This window comes from Macrobrachium nipponense, chromosome 6, assembly GCF_015104395.2.
Source record: "Macrobrachium nipponense isolate FS-2020 chromosome 6, ASM1510439v2, whole genome shotgun sequence".
In the NCBI taxonomy this organism is placed as follows: Eukaryota; Metazoa; Arthropoda; class Malacostraca; order Decapoda; family Palaemonidae; genus Macrobrachium; species Macrobrachium nipponense.
This window is the reverse complement of record NC_061108.1, coordinates 119,662,494-119,679,993: the sequence shown is the minus strand read 5'-3', so window position 1 is coordinate 119,679,993 and position 17,500 is coordinate 119,662,494. Positions and strand designations below refer to the sequence as shown.

The window sequence follows — 17,500 nt, the reverse complement described above, 5'->3', positions numbered from 1 at the left end:
AGAGATGTGCATTTCTGGTGATAGAAGTTCACTCTCGACGTGGTTCGGAAGTCACGTAAAGCCGTTGGTCCCGTTGCTGAATAACCACTGATTCCATGCAACATAAAAGCACCATATAAACAAACAAAAGGTAGCAGTTAGTATTAATTCATTACCTGAAAGTATTGAGTGGCCACTAAACAAAAAATGGTGATCCTGCTGAGAAGAACTGTAGCTTAATATACGCGGCGTGAGAAGAATTAGTTCGGTGAGGAATGTGGTGGGATAAATCTAGAGTATTTTGAGAGGGTTCGGTTAAATGGAAAGAATTTCCTATAATAGGTTGCCGTAAGGTGTATAATTTAGACTTTCCACTTAGCATTTAGCTTATGTACAATAATCTGTCTCTTCTGAGAGATTTTTTTCTCTCTGAGTGTTTTTTATTGCAATTTATTTCTCTAAGAAAATCCAGAAATTATAACTTTATTTATTGTATATATTTTTTTGGCGCTTCTTGTTTTCCACTATAAATTTTCTATAGAAAAATATAAGCAGACTAAGGTCTATATTTTGTATAGTTTATAACTTCTTTGACAGGAAAATGAGACGGAGAAAAAAATTCCCCGAGTGAACAAGATTTGTGACTCAGCTTTCACGTAATGGATAAACTTTAAGGGGTGAAGTGAAAATAAAAATTTGTCCCCGATAAGTAAATTGAGAATACGACAAAATCCGATATGTACCTCCATTTGATCTGAGAAACTTTCTCTCTCTCTCTCTCTCTCTCTCTCTCTCTCTCTCTCTCTCTCTCTCTCTCTCTCTCTCTCTCTCTCTCTCAGATTTAGAGCCACTTTCTTTAGCAGCGTATGTGATCGCCACAACACATATACTTATATGTCTATTTCTTTCTCGGCTTCCTTTTTCGCGGTCCACTATCTTTACGAGGTCAAAAGCGCCTGGGGTCGTTCTCTGCGTCTCGGTAATAAATTGAACTCGTAAAGACTCGGCTTCTATGAATAACTAAGAAGCCATACACTCGGTCCAGCTGAGAAGGACAGAAAGAGAGAGAGAGAGAGAGAGAGAGAGACATTACTCTCGTAGATATCTGATTCTGTCGTGCGCGCTAATGCGGCCAGGGAAAGAAGGGGATCCGTCCTCGAAATAGATCTTTAATGGGAAAGGTGTCACGTCCACTTGTGTGGAATCGGAATAGATGAAAGGGAATTCGATTCTACATCTCTTTTTTTTTACATCTCTCTAGTGTATTTGATCAGATCCCTTTTATATATCGTTTTGGATCTGACGTGCTTTTTAGTTTGTGACGTTAGGTGGCGGTTTTTGTTGATTGTTTTTTGTTCTGTTTCTTATTTACCGATTTACTTTGTTTTTTATTCAAAATTCGACAAAATTCACACGGAAAGTCAATTAAAAAGCATTATATATTTATAGAAGTTCTTTACCAAATCATTCAGGGGCGATGACCAATTATATCCAAGGAAGGAGAGCCGGATACCATCTTATGATAAAAGAATTGGACTGTGTTCTGGTAATAATAAGGTGTGATATATATCAATAGGAAATCATCTTTGTTATCAGAAATTTATTTCGATGATAAAAATTGGACATTACAACCTGGCGTTTCAAAGGAATGATACGATAAGTTAAAACAAGAGCTGAATAATTATTCAAGGGATTTTGACTTTGATGGCGTGTTACACAAAGCAGTTCTTAGTATCACATTTTTCTCAAAGTACTTTCTAGTTGCACTCATTGATCCTCTTAAACAACTTTGAAACAAACTAATTAAAGAACAACTGATTTATCTTAACTGTTGTGACGCTGATTGATTACCGTACTCATTATCTAATGCCCAGAAGCCAGATTGGAACTGATTTTTTTTTTTTTGACCCAGAATAAGAGAAATTAGGATTGGCTGTTATTCACACTTGTCTATCTCTACTCTAAGAACTGAATAGTTCTGAGAATTCTAAATCAGACGCGGTCTTCCAGGATACCTTTGGAATGAGCACGATGCGAAGACGCACTGGAAAGAGGGTGATAAACACTGGAGGTAGTGAGACGGAAAGGAATCTAGATGTATCGAAAACGGAAATTCGGAACGAACTTGGTCCTCGAAACACACAACAAGGTGATGATGGAAGATCTGGGTTACTGATTTATAGAAAATTAAGGTTAATTTTTGTTAAAATTGAAATAAAACCCAAAATGAAATTCTCCTGTCTGGAAATATTGGAAAGACTTGAATCAAGGACTAAGTGTTCGCCAAAGTCATCAACTAAGGCTGCATTCAAGAGAGAATCGAAGACTGTATATAATCCGAGGAATTAAATGCATCTAAAATAAAAAGCCATAAATGGCTTATTATTCACGATAAGGTTACAAAAAAATTTCACAGTTACTTTAGAAACTAATTTCCATTACACGGACTCCTTCTACCTTCTCTAATACCCTTGATTAACTTCCTTCATTTTTCTCTTTCTTGCGACCTACTAAGGAAGAAATTCGCATTTATAAGAGTTCTGGCTCCAAGCCCCGTGAAATTTTGACCCATGAAGGAATTCTCTCTCTCTCTCTCTCTCTCTCTCTCTCTCTCTCTCTCTCTCTCTCTCTCTCTGTCTTTCATACCTACAGTTTGTCAAAAAAAAAAGGCTGTACAATATTATCTACCTTCGCACCATGATTTTTCTGCTATGATACCAATAAAATGACTTTTTGAGCGCTCCAGTGCCAGATCATTAGTTTGATTTTGAATATAATAAATTAAGCAAATAATTGCATCCTGCATAGACGAGCTGTTGTACAGAGAGTCAAACTAACTTTTAGAACAACGTTTTTGCTGGTTTTATTCTCATGCGGTTATTTGAACACCTGGAATCGGTATTCTGACGCACTTATCAAACCCTTGTGACTCCTGGAATCGGTATTCTGACGCACTTATCGAACCATTGTGACTCCTGGAATCGGTATTCTGACGCACTTATCGAACCGTTATGAGTCCTGGAATCGGTATTCTGACTCACTTATCAAACCCTTGTGACTCCTGGAATCGGTATTCTGACACACTTATCAAACACTTGTGACTCCTGGAATCGGTATTCTGACGCACTTATCAAACCCTAGTGACTCCAGGAATCGGTATTCTGACGCACTTATCAAACCCTTGTGACTCCTGGAATCGGTGTTCTGACGCACTTATCTAAGCCCAGGGACTTCTGGAATCCGTATTCTGACGCATTTATCAAACCCCTATGACTCCTGGAATCGGTATTCTGATGCACTTATCAAACTCTAGTGACACCTGGAATCGGTATTCTGACGCTCTTATCAAACCCCTGTGACTCCTGGAATCGGTATTCTGACGCACTTATCAAACCCCTGTGACTCCTGAAATCGGTATTCTGACGCACCTATTAAACACCTGTGACTCCTGGAATCGGTAGTCTGACGCACTTATCAAATGCCTTGTGACTCCTGGAATCGGTATTCTGACGCACTTATTAAACCCCTGTGATTCCTGGAATCAGTATTCTGACGTACTTATCAAACTCCTGTCACTACTGGAATCGGATTTTGACGCACTTATCAAACTCTTGTGATGGGCATTTTGATGCCAGTATCCAGCCAACACCGGATGAAAAAGAGAACAAGTGGAAGAAGATTACGAACAACGAATGAAGCTGAACTTCTAAGAAAATGATAGGAATGGATTGAATTGGCGCATATAAGGGCGAAAGTTAACATGGTAAATAAGTACATTCCCCAGTTAAATTACATACAGAAGTTTGTTAAGTTTGTCTTCTTCAAAATGTGGACGGTGATTTTTATATTTTTCTAACCAGTCCTATGAATGAGGACTTTTTATAAATTCAGACTAATACGGAAACAAATCATAGTTAATAGGTATATCCTTTTGAAGTATGTTTTTAATCCTCACTTATCCATAAATGACTCTCTGCCTTATCATGTTTTGGTTGTGTTGAACCATTGCATGTCCACGTGCAAGCGTCTTCGTGTTTTTCGTACGTTGACATAATGACATAGAATTATTCAGTGTCTATCCTTGGCTCGTTTCTCATTTCGAATGGCTTGCCCTCCGGAGACATGAATTCCTAGAAGGGAAATTCAAATGGGGAAAAGATACAAGCAACAATTCCGCCGGTGCAACTTTATTACTGCGCGTTCCTCATTTAAAAGGATGGATATTGTTTATTTACGTGTCTTAAACATGTAAGGATCTAATCTAGTTACCAGTAAACTCCAGACGTCTTTGTCACTGAAGCTAACGTAATTTTTGCTGGGGTGAGTGAGCGTCTATCTAACTAAATGGCCAGGGAATTGGACAACGACACAAACTTCATATCGCTCTACGAATTAAAGAAAAAAATAACTATTTTTTCTCTTATATTTTAAAGTGTATAAGCAAATGGAACAGGCACTTCGTGTACTGTCCTAACCCAGGCCAGAGGAAAAACATACAAGCACAAAAATGAGGGAAGTTACTGGACAATTCCCAAGCAACCAACAGCTTCAGGAGGTCTGGAAAGGCCGAATTCCCAAGTTTCATGGCGGAAGGAAAGCGAGCAAGTCATCACACGGACCCACGCCTGCAAACGAGCCGATCAATCCCCTTTAAGGAATGATAACAGTAACCCACAGTTGCATAATGAATCTTTATTAAATCACAATGAAAAAGGCAGAAATTCCATTACAATGGCAATTACCAACATTATGATGTTCGCCATTTAGTACGGCATGACAGAGAGGTAATTAATTTGCCCTGATTGGGGATATGTCCGCCGGTTCTCCCAAATAAAAGAACTGCTTCATGTTTCAAGAGCGAATGACGACCCCATTAGCGTGATTGCGGCGAGACCCCCAATGTATGAATGAATGAATGTGTGTGTGTGTGTGTGTGTGCGTGTGTGTGTGTGCGCGGGACGGAACGAACTGTGATTATTTGAAAGTAACGCAGAATATACAACCGATGAAAAGTTGACAGGAATGATATTTATTACGAAAATATCAAAGTAAACAACAAAGTAACATACACAGATATGACAGATTTACAGAAATTGTTAAAAGTAAAGTAATGAAAAAATCTATGATGAAAGGAAAAATTCAAAATGAAAAGTTATTTGCAGAAAATCAAAGTACCGAGGTAACTAAGGATTCAGAAGCAAAAAATGTAAGTCAGAAAAAATTGGAACAATCCGAAAGGGAAGACGAAGTGGTTGGAAGAAGAGCATAAATTACCCTCTGTGCATAATGGACGGAATTGTTAATGCATAAAAAAGCGATGCAAGGAGAATTAAGAAAAATGTAAAAGGAAGAATGAACGTTTAAAAGAAGGAAGACGAATGAAGGGGGAAAATATAAGAAAGAATAAAACGAGAAACAGAGAAGAGTAAAGTGATAAAAGGGCGTAAAGGGAAAAAGTGAGGTAGTCACAGTAAAAACGAAGTGGTTGCGTGTCGAGACTGAATAGCAGATAGACAGGAAAAAGAACAAGCAATCATGAGATGAAGGCAGGATGGAACTGCAAATCAAACACAAGAGGAAAATATGAGAATGACAGCTCTCTACTTTCAGAGCTGAGCTCTCTCCTATTTCCAGAGGCCGAATACTCTCATTTCCTTTCATCAGGTTAAAAGAGTTCGCTGGCGACCATATTCCACCGAGAGTTATTTATAGCTGCATGACATAATGTCGGGGTTAATGCACACGAAACTCTGCCTTAATTAGCAAAGTCCCTTGATGCATTTATAGACCGAAGCGGAGCTCTCCGGTAGAGGACTCTCTCTCTCTCTCTCTCTCTCTCTCTCTCTCTCTCTCTCTGTTAAAACCTAGAATAATCGCTCAATCTTGTTAAATTAAGAATCCAAATTCTGTCTCTTTCTCTCTCTCCATCTTTCTGTCTCCCATTACCAAGAACTTCATTCTCTCTCTCTCTCTCTCCTCTCTCTCTCTCTCTCTTCTCTCTCTCTGTTATTTATAACGTTAGGTTTCTTGCCCCATTATAGCCCGCTGCCTCTTGCAACAAACCCCTAAATTTTCTTACAAGTTTAAGCCTCCTTTGATCGAAAATTCAGAATGGCGTAAGAGCAGTGAATTTCCTGATTTCTTGATCTCATTCTGAAGCAAGATGACTTTAGCAGCGGGTGAAAATAGGTTCGCTATTTAGTGAGGGCCAATGTCAAGAGTAATAAAAGATACCCAGTTGCTTTTTTCCTTTCTCATGCATGGCGCTGTCTCATTCTGAAGCGAATAAAAAAAAAAAGGGGGTCTCTTTTACAGACATGTTCACCGTTTCGTAATGACTGCATCAAAAGGAATAAGATACTTTTTTTCACTCTACTTTGCAGTCATTATTCGTGGTAATTTTTTTTAATACCAGTTCATTGGTTAGTAATAATCGGGACCTTAGGAACAAAATTGTTATTTCTTATGAAACTAAAGGACAGCGATGTGCGTGTGAACAAACATTTCGATGTCACATAAAACGTTTGACTTATATATATATAATATATAAATATATATATAGATATATATTATATTATCAATATAGAGATATATATAATATATATATATATAGATATATCCTTATATATATATAATCTATATATATATATAGATATATATATATATATATATATATATTATTATAATATATATATATATATGTATATATACATATATATATATATATATATATATATATATATATATATATATGATATATATATATCTATATATATATATATATATATATATATTATATATATAATAAATATATATTATATATATTACGAATATGAACAATATGATCTTCACTTACCTGTGAGATAATGGAAACTACATATAAAATTTGCCGATCTTAATTCGCAACACAAGATTCACTGAGAAAAAAAAAGAAAAAAAAAGGCAATGTTGACAAAGATCTCAGGACACGGCACTTTCACTTACTTTTGTACGACACCCCTCCGTCACTTAATTGGCCCCCGTGGTTCGGGTGGTTGTTCTGTTTCTCGTAACACTCCATTGTTCTCGTCATTTCACAGCCGAGTCTGTGTCACAGATTAAGAAGAAAATACCCGGGAATGAGAAATTCCGAATAAGCAGCAGCGAGGAGAACGGAGGAGAATCGCTCGCTATGGTTAGGGAACTTTTCAGAACGGCGGCGATTTTTCAATCACTCGAGCCAACGGCAGAGAGAGATTTTCAGGTACCGAATATTTTCTGCTATGATTTTTCTTCCGTCTTCGAAGTAGCAGCCCCGTTCACACAGAATTACGGTTCTCTTTCTCCAGGAAGGTTCTTTTTTTTTCTTCCTCTCTCTCGATCTTTTCTATCGCCTGGTTTTAGGTTTCTAAGATTGCTACGATTTCCTTTTTTTTGTTTTTTTTTTGTTTATTGCAAATTACAGATTTTGAAAAACGTTGCGGGAGTTTTGGATAAAATTTTCAATTTCATCTTTTTAATGGATATTTATAATTTTGGTAAGTTTTTGAACATTACTGAAATATATGTATATATACATATATATATGTGTATCATGTATATATATATATATATATATATATAATTCATTTATCAATATAGATATGCTTCAAGAATGTGATTTTATGATTCTTCTTGAAACCTACTACTGCAAGGCTTTTATTTATTTACTACTACTACTACTACTACTACTACTACTACTACTACTATCGCTGAAACTGCATTACTCATACACTGTCGGTACTGTTCCTGCCGTTTGTTACCAATAATGATTCCAAGTGAGGTCTTACCATATTTAATACAAATACACACTTACATGTCCCGCATACACACACATACACATACACACTCACACACACACACACACATATATATATATATATACATATATATATACATATATATATATTTATATTTATATGCATATATTATACATACTCTGTTGTGAAATCAATAAAGGTGACTATATTTTGAAGTTTGCGGAATGATTTATCCGATAATGTTATATCAAAATTCTTATATATTATAATTTCGAATAATGAGTATTTTTCCAATTTTTTTTTATAAAGTTTATATCAATTTATAGGTGCTTCCTATGCAAAGTCTCTAGTAGAACAATTTTTTGCCAGCCTTGGGGTACCTTTAGCGATTTCTAGGGATACCCTAAGTTTGTTTAGTTTTTTTTGTTCTTAATCATAGCACGCGACTACTTCCTAATTAGCTCTTATCATTTTCTTATCTCCAACATTGGCCATTAAGGATATTCCTTCCCTACCTTAGCCTTCCATAAACCACCCATCATTACGTTAGCACCATAACACTTAATCTATTGCCATATAACCGTCACTATATCTCCCTATTGATTTTCAGTCAAGTACTTCCTTATTATCATACTTTTATAATATATTCCATAACCATCTCATTTTCCAAGCCATATCCCTTTTCCCGCACATAATAACCACATATTTTAAACTCCTTCCCTCCCTACCTTTCCTTCAGAGGCCATGATACTTGGGCTTCGAGTCACAGAAAAATAGAATAGCTAGATTTTCAGACAATGTCATTCTGAATAAAGCTCTTGTCAATCTTAGGATTATTGAAACTGGAGTATACAAACAAGGAAAATAAGAAGAGAGTAAAGGAAAAGTAATCTTATTCATCGATAGAAATGCAGTGACGATTGAAATATAATACGCTTTATTTTCAAATAAACGGAGTTCTACAAAGTAAAGAAAAAAAGGCAAGAGCCGTTTAAAAAAAACTTTATAACAGGATTTTAAATAAAACAAAACCTGATCACTCTTAGCATTCAAGATGAGAGAGAGAGAGAGAGAGAGAGAGAGAGAGAGAGAGAGAGAGAGAGAGAGAGAGAATGTATTGGAGACTAAGGAACGGAATGGAATGCAAATGTTAAAAGGAGAGAGAGAGAGAGAGAGAGAGAGAGAGAGAGAGAGAGAGAGAGAGAGAGAGAGAGTAATAAATATAAGAACAAGAACTCTCCTTCGAAAATATAAAATCTTTTTCTTATTAAACTGGAGGGGAAATTCCTACAAAATTAATTACGGAAGAGCAATGAGAGTAAAATTTAATATCCATGCAAATAAGAATAGATAAGAAAGAGGATTCTTTTCAACCAAATATAGAAATAAATCACGTGATGGGAAAACTACCTTGATTGCGAAAAAAATGAATAAAAAAGGGTCGGTTTGAGTAGAAGAAAGAAATATTTAAAGATGACCGGAAAATTTTCTAATATTAAATTAATAAAGATAAATATTGAAATACTTTAAAATGAAAAAGAAAAGTCTTGTAAACGGGGACGAGGAAGGGGGAAAACCTTCTTAAAGTAGCATGAACAAAGGACATTTTTATGAAGGAAAACGACTTGGGGGATGATTTGGTTTATGGGAACCATAAAACGAAATATATTCCTTATAATAAGAGGGGCTAGAAGGACAGTTTTCTAGAAAGAAGCGACACAACTACCTCTCATTCTAAATGGCGAAAATTCTCTAAATTATTAATTCGTCGTATTTAAATAATGTGTACATTTTCTGCAAAATCATTGACAATCGAAGCGCGCGCGCGTGTGTGTGTGTGTGTATGTGTGTGTGTGTGTGTGTGTGTGAGAGAGAGAGAGAGAGAGAGAGAGAGAGAGAGAGAGAGAGAGAGAGAGAGAAAGTTGTGTTGTAGTTGTCCGTATTTATTGGAATAATAACGAATCTCGGTTCCTCTAATAGTAGCAACTAGTTGAAATTCTAATTTGTTTACATGTGCATATTTCTGTGTTCAAGATGACCTATATCGTTATGTTTCGTTGTGTGTGCAGTTTGAGCGAGAGAGAGAGAGAGAGAGAGAGAGAGAGAGAGAGAGAGAGAGAGAGAGTGAGCATAGTTTGCGTTTCCGCATGTTATTCACGTAAGGGTGATCTGGTCCAAATGGTTTTCCAATTTTCGAGTGAAATTGTTGATGTCTAAGAGAAGATGAATTCGGCAGCGACTCTAAGGAGGAACAGCTCTGACCAGAATACTTATCTGCTACTGTTTTCATATCTCTTTTTTTTTATTATCATTTTTGCAACTACTGTCTCTCTCTCTCTCTCTCTCTCTCTCTCTCTCTCTCTCATGCAGACTCACACACACAAACTCACACACATAAGAATACACTCAATTAGCATGTTTACATGCCTGTATAATTAGATATGTACTTGCATTATACAAGATAAATTCGTAAATGTTGTGTATGATTCTGAAACCAATTGATGAAAATGAGGAAAAAAAGTGGGGGGCGGTGGGGGCTTGGGGCGGGGCGGGGGGGGGGGGGCGTTCATTAGTGCATGGAATCAATATTTAGTGGTGACAAAAGAATAGAACGATTCATATACATATAATTTTCTCTTTTTTCTGACATCAATATTCTTTCGCCTTTTTGCTATTCACCGAATAAATGGACTATTACTTTTACCTATTCAACGAATAAATGAACCTGCTATGACTGCAAGCAAGGTCAGTGGCTTCCAGCCAGTGTGCCGGGCACCGAACGGTGCCGTTTGATCGACTGAGGTGCCGCAATATTTATGGAAAACTATAAATCTTTCAAAAGCTATAAATAAATACATTGTATCATCGATTCTCTTTCTTATCTCTGGTTCCAGTGTTAACGGTACTTCTTTTAAGACTGACTCCATCTGCATGCTCTAAATTGGTTGTTCTTAAACTGAGGGGGCGCGCCCCACTAGGGAGGCGTCAGCAATTTCCAGGGGAGGCGCGAGCCCTAGGGGAAAAAATGTCTAATTATATTCGTTCTCTTAATAAGAGTGAGGAACTAATATTCAGAGGTTTATGAAAATATGCAAACGTATCGCCTTGTAACGTTAGTTTCCTATAGTCTACCTGCTCTAGTAAGACTCGTTGGCCTTACCACGTTTTGTAATTATTTACCTCCCTCCCCCGAAACCCCTTCTCTTCTCTTTCTCTTTTTTTCTATTTTTCTTTAAATCTGGGAGGGAATTGTACTCATAAATGCAAGGGGGGCGTGGAGGAAAGGACCAACTCTTAGAGGGGGCGCAGTAATTTAAAGAACCACTGCTCTAAATATTACGCGTGTTTTATTTATAAACCGATATATTAGTTTTGCTTTAAAAAGTGTTTAAAACACATCAACCCACATTTGTTTTTACCAAGAACTCTTGAATTGTTTTCAAGAAACCGCATGTTTATAATCGAACCGAAAAATGTGTTTTAGAAGTGTAACCAGCAAACTTTTTATCTATTCTTTTTTCATGTTTAAGCAAAAAACATCCACTTTTTTACTGGGTGGGCCGTCGTACCACCTTAGCTTTCCTCGGTTGTGTTAATGTGGTCGTTACTTTTATATTTAGTACACAACTACTCTAAGATAACTACTGTTACAGTTGATTTTAAGCGTCATTTATTTTACGTTGAACAAAGCAGCATCAGAGTAAAGACGAACATTTCTAATTTTCAGCTGATCTACGAACGAAGTTTTTTCTCATTGACACTGAATTTATCGCGGAATAATGAAAAGCAAAGTTTTCTAATAAGAATGCCGGGGACTTCTAGAAGACCTGGCACAGAGGAGCCTCGAGGCAGAAAAGGCTTGTAGCTCCTCATCTGGGTATTCATTTAATCTCAAATGAACTGAAATGCTATGTTAAAAGATGCGGGATACAAATATATACATTCATGAATTTCAACATCAAAGTGCACCGGTTTCCTTCATTCTGAATGAGTCTGAATAACAAGTGAATAATCAGTAAGAGAAAGCCAGACACCGACGGCTGTAGTCTCGAAGCTCATAATAATTCATGAGAATTCGGATGCTATGAAAATACACTGTTGTTTCTTTTATAATACAAAAACAATATCGTCTTCGAGTTTGCCATCAGTTATTTTCATAAGATTTTAAGTGTTTGCCAGTTTTAGTATTTAAGGAAGACAAGTGGTTTGTCCCCTCTACAAACTCCGTTGGATGTCGCGTGTTTTTGTCACCCATTATATCTATCAGCGTTATATTCACATCATAAACACTCCTTTCTTTGAGAAATTTGGCAACTTTGTGATCTAAGGGGCGTGGCTTGTGTTACAATTTATATTGAAAAAAGTTTCGTTGAATAACATTTTTTTTTCCTTTCCAGTTCACCTTTTATGAAGTCGGATAATATAATGAACTTTATTTTTCTGATTGGAGAAGTTTGGCAGCTCTGCCATCTAAGGGGCATAATTTGCTGATAAGGTTTAAGTAAAATACGAGTGTCGAAATAAACTATAAATAGCTGGTTGGAAATTTAAGATGGCGCCTTTTCTCTTCCACCTCACCTTTTGTGACTATGGTTGCATAATTGCTTTATTGGGCATTGTTATTTGATAGCTTTCCAGTTCATCCTGACTTTATCATGTCAAATATTATATTGGGAATTAAAAGGATTGCAATATAAAGTTTAGAGTAGTTATTGATTTAACCTTTATTATTCTGTTACCATTACTCTCAACATTATCACAGATTTTTAAGTGGGTGTTCTTTTTATTGTCTTCATATTCATTGTTATTGTTTTTCTTATTGCTATTGTTTTTCTTGTTGTAATTGATGTCATTAGGGTAGTTATCATTATTAGCGTTATTCCTACACCATTTAATAAGATTATGATTTGAAACAAAAATCCTAGAATTTCTTCGATTTATCCGAGAAAAACCTCATCAACAGAAAAACGTTGTTAATTAAATCCCCTTCACTTTGTTATCCGCTGTTCTACTAGACGGGCGAGGGTCCTTTACTATCCTCAAAACTTTTCAATGGTCGCTAACGATTTAAGCTAACAAAGTTTTCAACGAGTAACAGACAGAAGACAAGAGTCTTTAATTACGTCAACGTAACTGTAATGGTTATTATCATTGTTGTTCGTAGTGACAAACTTTCTCATAAAACTTTCTAGAATAGCATGAACGTCACCAGAGAGCTTCCAGAGAAATAGAATGTTCATAGTATGTGAAAGAAAAGAGAGAAGAAATGTGAGGAACGTTGGAAACAATTTTATATAGTAACAAGTAAATGAAGATAGACATATGGTGGGTGCAAGAGCAGATAAGCTGGCTATATTGAAATAAAGGAGGGCGGCTCTCCAAGGTGATATATGTGGTTCGAAGGAGAGGCTGAGAAAATAGGTACGACCTTTCCGTTATACGGCACCTTGGGGAAAAATGGCCCCAGACCAACACCTTCGATTAAACCACCAATAAAACCACGCTGTCCGGATATGACATCCTGGGTGAGCGCCGAATCTTGGTCCTGCCTAACGTCTCTTCTTAAGAACAGTATATGTTCTCTAAAAAAAACGCATGTTCTCAATAGTAACGTTTCCTCTGTAGAGCAACGTTTCTTTTCTAGAGTTGTGTCGGTTCTCTAATGGCCAGATGTATTCTGCAGAACGACATTTATCCCTAGAGTAGTCTCGGTTCTCTATGTCAAGATTTATTCTGCAGAACAACATCCCACCTCTAGAGTAATGTTGGTTTTCTAAGGCAAGATCTATTCTGGAGAACAACGTCCCTTCTCTAGAGTAGTATCGGTTCTCTATGGCAAGATTTATTCTGCAGAACAACGTCCCTCTAGAGTAGTGTCGGTTCTCTAGGGCAAGAAGTATTTTGTACAATAACGTCCCTTCTCTAGAGTAGTATCGCTTCTCTAGGGCAAGATCTCTTCTGAAGAACATCCCACCTCTAGAGTAGTGTTGGTTTTCTAAGGCAAGAACTATTCTGCAGAACAACGTCCCTTCTCTAGAGTAGTGTCGGTTCTCTAGGGCAAGAAGTGTTTCACAGAACAACATCCCTCTCTAGGGTAACGCCTGAAGTCGACAGATTTACGAGAGAGCGAATAAAGCTGCAATACGCAGAGCGCCAAAAGAGAAGGTAATATTTTATGTCCTTTCTTATGATCCAATAACAGAAGAGGAGAAAAGTAACGGTGAAGGATTAGCTAATCCCGTATTTGCGCAAACCAGATTCGCAGAAAAGACTCTTGCTCTTACGAGCAGCTGTTAGAAATGAAAACAAACCGAATAAAGTCGAGATGAAACAATTAATACCTAACGATAAAAAATACCGATTGAGGATACGAAGATTGCGAGATAGGGCGAATGGCTTTCCTTCCACTGTCAGATTTTGGAATCAACCATTTCCTTTCTATACTTTTCCAGATACCCACTTTTTCATCCTTAAGGGGACAGCTCTGCTATTTTCTACGGAATAAAACCATCCCACTTCCTTCCTACTTTTTTCCTTCTAGTTGCCATCGGGCATGGGCTAGATAAGGGCATTAGGCCGCTAATCTCTTCGTCCTCTGCGCTTAAAGAATAAAACGTAGGGAAACGATTCTCTCTCTCTCTCTCTCTCTCTCTCTCTCTCTCTCTCTCTCTCTCTCTCTCTCTCTTTTGGAATGTTTGGTGACTGAAAAAATCAGGACAAGCGTTAAACCCTAGATTGTTTTTGTTTCAGGCCAGAACATAGACTATTACATTTTGGATGGCAAAAGTTTCCAGCGGCATACTTCCCCAAAAAAAGGGAAATGGTCCATGACTAAAATAATTGGTAACTGGAATTCTCGTATGAGAGGGAAAGGGTGTTTGTAGAACAGGTTTTATTTTAGGAATAAAGTAGAAAATTGCAGGTTCCGTGACGAGGCGGGGAAAAATGGTAGATCGTTTATGAATGGAAATAGACCAATCACAAACATACACACACATATATAGCGTTTCTATTTCCTAGTATGCCTTTGCGGTTAACGTTACCAGACCCATGCTCCTTTTCTTAGACCTAGCAGACGCTAGTACCCATTTACAGCTAGAAGGTTTTGTGTGTAATAGGCCTGGGGCCATCCATAGACCTAACAAGCGTAAGCCTATACCTAAACGTTAAACATATGTTGGATCTACAGAATTACCCTCTTTCTCATTCATTTCAACTCGCGTTCCTCGATAGAGCCAAGCAGCCTTCGTCGGGGGAACTACAAGAGAGTCTAGCAGAATCCCCTTAAGGGGCGAGGGGAAGGGGAGGACCTCGGGAGGCTAGTCACGTCATTGTATAGAGAAGCTGACATAAATACTAAGTAGGCAGGAATTCCTCTCTACAAAGATAATGGCCGGGTCTTAAGACACAGCCTCTGCCATGGAAATTCCTCTCTGACTGTTAATGGTAGGTTGGTGTGGCGCAGAAGAATCAATAACTGCTTCCGTTGAGGTACTTGAAGTCGATTACCTGTTTTTTTTTCTTTCTTGAATGTGTTATTAATCGTGCAAAAGAATATGTCACTGTAGGTACGGAATTTTCCTTGACTCCCGCATGAAGGCTGAAATTCAATTCTCTCGCCTCGTAACTCCGGCGACACGAACTCTAATCCAGCTTGTGAGCTAGAATTTTATTTTCCTTTCCAATTGTCGGTTACAGAATAACCTATATAACGTGCAAATTTGAGCGTGATGACGTACATTCTAGATTGCCTAACGGAGTTCAAAACAAGAAGATTTACATGTAAACAGTAAATGAGAAAACCGGCACCCTCCCAGATTCATAGCAGAAACAGATAGAAGAGGAAGCAGCGGTGGGTTCCCGAAGGATTTTTGACTGTTTCTGTCACTTTAACTTGCCGGTCACATAGCGCCTCGACGTCAGCCCATCTGGGCTTCGCATGTTATATACTCGACTTGCGTTTCGCTGACTTTACTTTTATTAAGATTTCATGCTCTCAATCATAATATTTTGGGAAAGAGTCCGGATTCTGCCGTTCAGGATGGATGTCGATCTGGGGTTGAGGAAACTGGTGTTTTCGTGTAGATCATCACAGAATTTTGTTATATTGTGCATATTCCTTTTTTTTTCTGTAAAAGAAAACTTGAGATGGCCTTCTCTGTCCGTCCGCACTTTTTCTGTTCGCCCTCAGATCTTAGAAAACTAGCGAGGTTAGAGGGCTGCAATTTGGTATGGAGATCATCCACCCTCCAATCATCAAGCATACCAAATTGCAGCCCTCTAGTCACAGTAGTTTTTATTTTTATTTAAGGTTAAGGTTAGCCGACGCATCTTCACTTGATCGCATCTGGGGAGCAACCGAGCGCTGCCCGGTCGTGGTTGAAAGTTTCATATTGCAGCACATCGAGTTTCATACAACATCATACGCTGCATAGAAAACTCGATTGATCGGCGCATTTTTTACTGCTTTTAGTTGATTTCTGATATTTTTGGAGCATTTTCTTTGGTCTGAACTTAGGCCAGTAATAGCTTTATTAACTCTTACAGTAGAATGATATGGTGAAATATATTAACTCTGAGAAGTATTTTGTAAACAACAACGAGTTACAATTAGGCCTGTAACTCAGTAGAGTGAATTTGAATGATAAACATAAATGTCCTTTTCCAGATTAATTACTAGAATGAACAGGTTAGTTTAGCATCTTAATTTTTCAAAGGAACTTCACACGTCATCTTTTAATACAGGAATTAAAGTGCTCAAATTTAGTATTAAGATTTTTAAAGAAATAATTGGAAAATCGTAATTATATTTGTCGGAATTATACCATCTTATTGCTTTCACGTTTATAAATTAAGACTAAAGTGTATTAAACATTAATAACATTAATACTTGTTGAGAAAAAGAAGCATCCGAAAGATGGAATTGCAATTCAGGCTATAACTACAATATCGAATAAAAGATGCCATATACCGTTTCAAAAACTCCACTGAGCGTTTTTCACTAACAGACGGCTTCATCGTTCTACAAACGTTTTAAAACGTATTTCATCAACTTTGATGCATCCAAACTATAAGACTCAGTTTAATGAATCTAACACAGTAACTTTATTCGCTATTGAAGGGATTAGTATTTGGTCACGCATGTCTAGACAATGTATTTTTTACAATGTATTCCGTTTTTTCGTATTTTTTTCAATGGTTGCTATTTTCCAGAATCTTCAAATTTTGGCACCTCATGGAAACGATTAGAGGTGTAGTACAGTGGAAGATTATTTACGAAATGAATATAAAGTTAATTTACGGACACATACTTGTATGTAACTTGTATTGACACGTTCTAAAATGGATACTAGGAGTAAAGAAATCCGATCGAAAAGGTTTAGTCAAAGCGTATTGGTATCAGGTTATAAATTGCCGAATAAGTGAAACGTGGCAAATCTTTACCGTAGAGTACGATGCCTTTTCCGATATTGTTATGAACAAAAATTTCGAAACAATGTCTTTTTTTTTATCTCATTATTCTCAGTCACACTTTGCTAAACTTGTGTTGGGTATATATTTTGTGTGATATCCCATATACTCACTTTTTATAGGATATTTACAACTCTATTACAAATACTTTTGTAGTGTAGATATTGGTTATTACAACAAACCAGCATTCATTCAATATCGGAATGTCCGATTATAATATCTCTATCAGAACAATTAAGGATGTCAATATGAGGAAATAGTGGAACACACGC

General features: G+C 37.0%; 1 protein-coding gene across 7 annotated transcripts in view; it reads right to left on the bottom strand.

The window, feature by feature from the left end:
• Positions 1-17,500, bottom strand: part of LOC135216061 (mechanosensory protein 2-like) — a 459,704-nt gene that overhangs the window by 130,113 nt on the left and 312,091 nt on the right. For 3 of the 7 annotated variants that reach the window (XM_064251043.1, XM_064251042.1, XM_064251041.1), the window contains exon 2: positions 6,964-7,514. The exons of the other annotated variants lie outside the window; for them this stretch is intronic. In XM_064251043.1, coding sequence (XP_064107113.1) covers positions 6,964-7,051 — 88 coding nt within the window. In that variant the 5' untranslated portion in view covers positions 7,052-7,514. The remainder of the gene's footprint in view (positions 1-6,963; positions 7,515-17,500) is intronic. 7 annotated transcript variants of the gene reach the window in all.